The sequence below is a fragment of the Phragmites australis genome, chromosome 2, assembly GCF_958298935.1.
Source record: "Phragmites australis chromosome 2, lpPhrAust1.1, whole genome shotgun sequence".
NCBI classification, from domain to species: domain Eukaryota; kingdom Viridiplantae; phylum Streptophyta; class Magnoliopsida; order Poales; family Poaceae; genus Phragmites; species Phragmites australis.
In genome coordinates this window covers 36,957,764-36,960,185 of record NC_084922.1, presented here as the reverse complement: position 1 = coordinate 36,960,185, position 2,422 = coordinate 36,957,764, and the positions used below count along the sequence as shown (strand labels likewise).

The 2,422-nt window shown below is 47.9% G+C and overlaps 1 protein-coding gene across 1 annotated transcript; it reads right to left on the bottom strand.

Annotated features, from left to right (window-relative positions):
- Positions 1-505: 505 nt before the first annotated feature.
- On the bottom strand, positions 506-2,145 carry LOC133910061 (transcription factor MYB36-like). Its single transcript, XM_062352583.1, has 3 exons — positions 1,846-2,145; positions 1,469-1,598; positions 506-1,368 (listed from the first exon to the last, which is right to left on the bottom strand). Exons 1-3 carry the CDS (start codon positions 1,979-1,981, stop codon positions 756-758), a joined length of 879 nt encoding a protein of 292 aa, XP_062208567.1. The 5' UTR covers positions 1,982-2,145; the 3' UTR covers positions 506-755.
- Positions 2,146-2,422: the final 277 nt, after the last annotated feature.

Here is a 2,422-nt window from a genome sequence, read left to right as displayed (position 1 = left end):
AGGCAAGTGATTCATTAAAAGTTTATCTATAACGTAATTGCAACTCTATTTTTTTATTTACGTCTGGGTATAACTATTTGTCTTACGAATTGTAAGTCTACTCTTTTTTAGATTGTAACTAAGGTGATGCAACAGTAACTAAAGTTGAGCTTAAACACATAATATATATAGAGAGAGATAGATAAAGAGAGTGGAATTACATAAGATTATCTCTAACCATATTCCTTTCATTTCGTTCCCTTCTCGATTCACCTCTCCGTTCCTATTTTCTTTATTTTCTCTTATATCCAACAGCTTCCCTTCGAAGGAATTCGTAAAGGGAAAGTAGAGAGAATCTCATCTTAAAGTGAATGACCTCAGGAATCCCTTCATGACAGGAACCGTGAAGAAAAACGTTGAAGTACTGAAAGGAACGAAAATTCCTTTGTAAAAAAATTTTAGTCCCTAACGGGAATCCCTTAAAAATGATCTAAGGATAAGGATGGGCCGATCGTCTCCGCCCCTGTGCCTAGCAGCTAGGCATATGCAGTGTCACTCTTATGTACAACACCAAGTTGATCAAGTCATTGCCCAGTACTCTCTCCATTTCTTTTTACAATATACTTTGATCATTATTTTCTCTTAGATATATGAATCTATTGATCTTTTGTATACTAAATATACACATAATTAGTATTAATTGTTAATCAAAATTTATAAAGTCTGACTTTTTTTTAAATTCTAATATATCATATATTTTTGAAACGGATGAAGTACTAGTAGTACAGGAACTCGTGCGTCACCGCTGTAACCTCGTTGTAAGACGCGGCAAGCAAGTCTTGGAAGGAGTACGCCGCGGGCAGAGCCGCACCGAACGCGTCATCGCCACCATAAGTGTATTCGAACAAGCTGCTGCTCGTGCTCGTGCTGGACTCGGACAACAGTGTTGTGTCATGCACATTCATGGTCCACATGCTGCAGCTACCTGAGCTGCTGACCGTCGGACTTGTTCCCGACGACGATGACGCCCACGCCTCCGCGGTCGACGGTCCAGCAGTGGTCGGCGACGGCTGCTCGATGAGGTCCATGAGCTCGGTGTACAGCTGCTCTGACTTGAGGAGAAGCTCGTCGTCGTCGACCGCTGTGTCAACAAGGGTTGTATCGAGATTGGCGAGTGCAGGAGGAGTCGACGGAGGGGGTTCATCGTCTTGGGACTGGCTATCGTCGGCGGCGGCGACGCTGTCATCGCTGCTAGGAGGAGGAGTTGGTGGCGGTGGTGTCCCTTTTCCTGTGATGGTCGCCAAGTACCTCTTCTTGAGCTTGGTGTTCCAGTAGTTCTTGACGTCGTTGTCCGTCCGCCCGGGGAGCCTCGATGCGATTACCGACCACCTACGTCCACGCCAAGGCCAAGCAAAAACTTCAATACACATGCATGAAGCATGCAGTTAGCCATGCACGGTTTGACGATCGTGCATGCACGCGTACGTACTTGCTTCCTATTTCGCCGTAGAGGGACAGGATGAGGTTGTCTTCCTCGTCGGTGAAGCCGCCGTGCCGGAGCTCCGGGCGGAGGTAGTTGAGCCAGCGCAGGCGGCAGCTCTTACCGCATCGTTTCAGCCCTGACGAACGAGAAAGTCAAAAGTTAGCTAATCATAAGCTTGCACACGAGAGCGTCAAATAAACTACGTCGACGAAGCTAGACAGACAGAGATAGTACAATAATTCAGAGAATCATTCCACCAAACTGCAGTTAAAAAATCCAGATGGACCAACTGAAGCCTTTGACCACTATGAGCCACCAACCACGGGGATTGTATTATATTTGCTCTCACGCGGAAAACAATACTGCACAGTGAAAATACGCACCTGCTTTCTGAGGCAGGGCGATCCAGTTGCCGGCATTGCCGAACCTCTCGACGAAGGTCCTGAGGATGGTATCCTCCTCCTGCGACCACGGCCCCCGCTTTACCCTCGTTTTGTCGCAGCACGGGGACCGTCCCATCGTTCGCTAGATCAGTCGGTCGTCGGTCGTCAGTCCCCTAGCTAACTGCACGCTCTGTGCGCGGCTAGCTGCACCTGCACCGGCCGGGACGTGTTGTGTGTACTAGCTAGCTAGCACGTACAAGCTAGAGCGTATGTGACTGAGGGTGCAGCTATATATAGGCAAGGAAAAGAACTGGAGGAGGGGAGCAACAGAATGCAGAGGAAGAAGGAGGAGGAGCAGGGAGCGGGATTGGCGAGGCTTGGTCGCGTCTCCCGCCCGGGATTAATATATCGCGCACCTGCAGCACTGAACGAGTTGACCAACCATATGCATGTCTCGTCTGCATCTACATGTCAAAGAAAACTGACGAGAAAAATCCAACCACTAAACTTATTGCTGTGTGTTTTTGTGGGACTTGATAACCGCATTTTTTTATGGCGCTGAACATGTATTACCCTG

What these genes read in the sequence shown, in the direction of transcription:
- LOC133910061 (XM_062352583.1), bottom strand. Translation starts at nt 1,981, where the DNA reads ATGGGACGGTCCCCGTGCTGCGACAAAACGAGGGTAAAGCGGGGGCCG. An exon ending in CGCCCTGCCTCAGAAAGCAG is followed by an intron (nt 1,599 to 1,845) that starts GTGCGTATTTTC and finishes CTCGTTCGTCAG; the next exon opens with GGCTGAAACGATGCGGTAAG. An exon ending in TACGGCGAAATAGGAAGCAA is followed by an intron (nt 1,369 to 1,468) that starts GTACGTACGCGT and finishes GCGTGGACGTAG; the next exon opens with GTGGTCGGTAATCGCATCGA.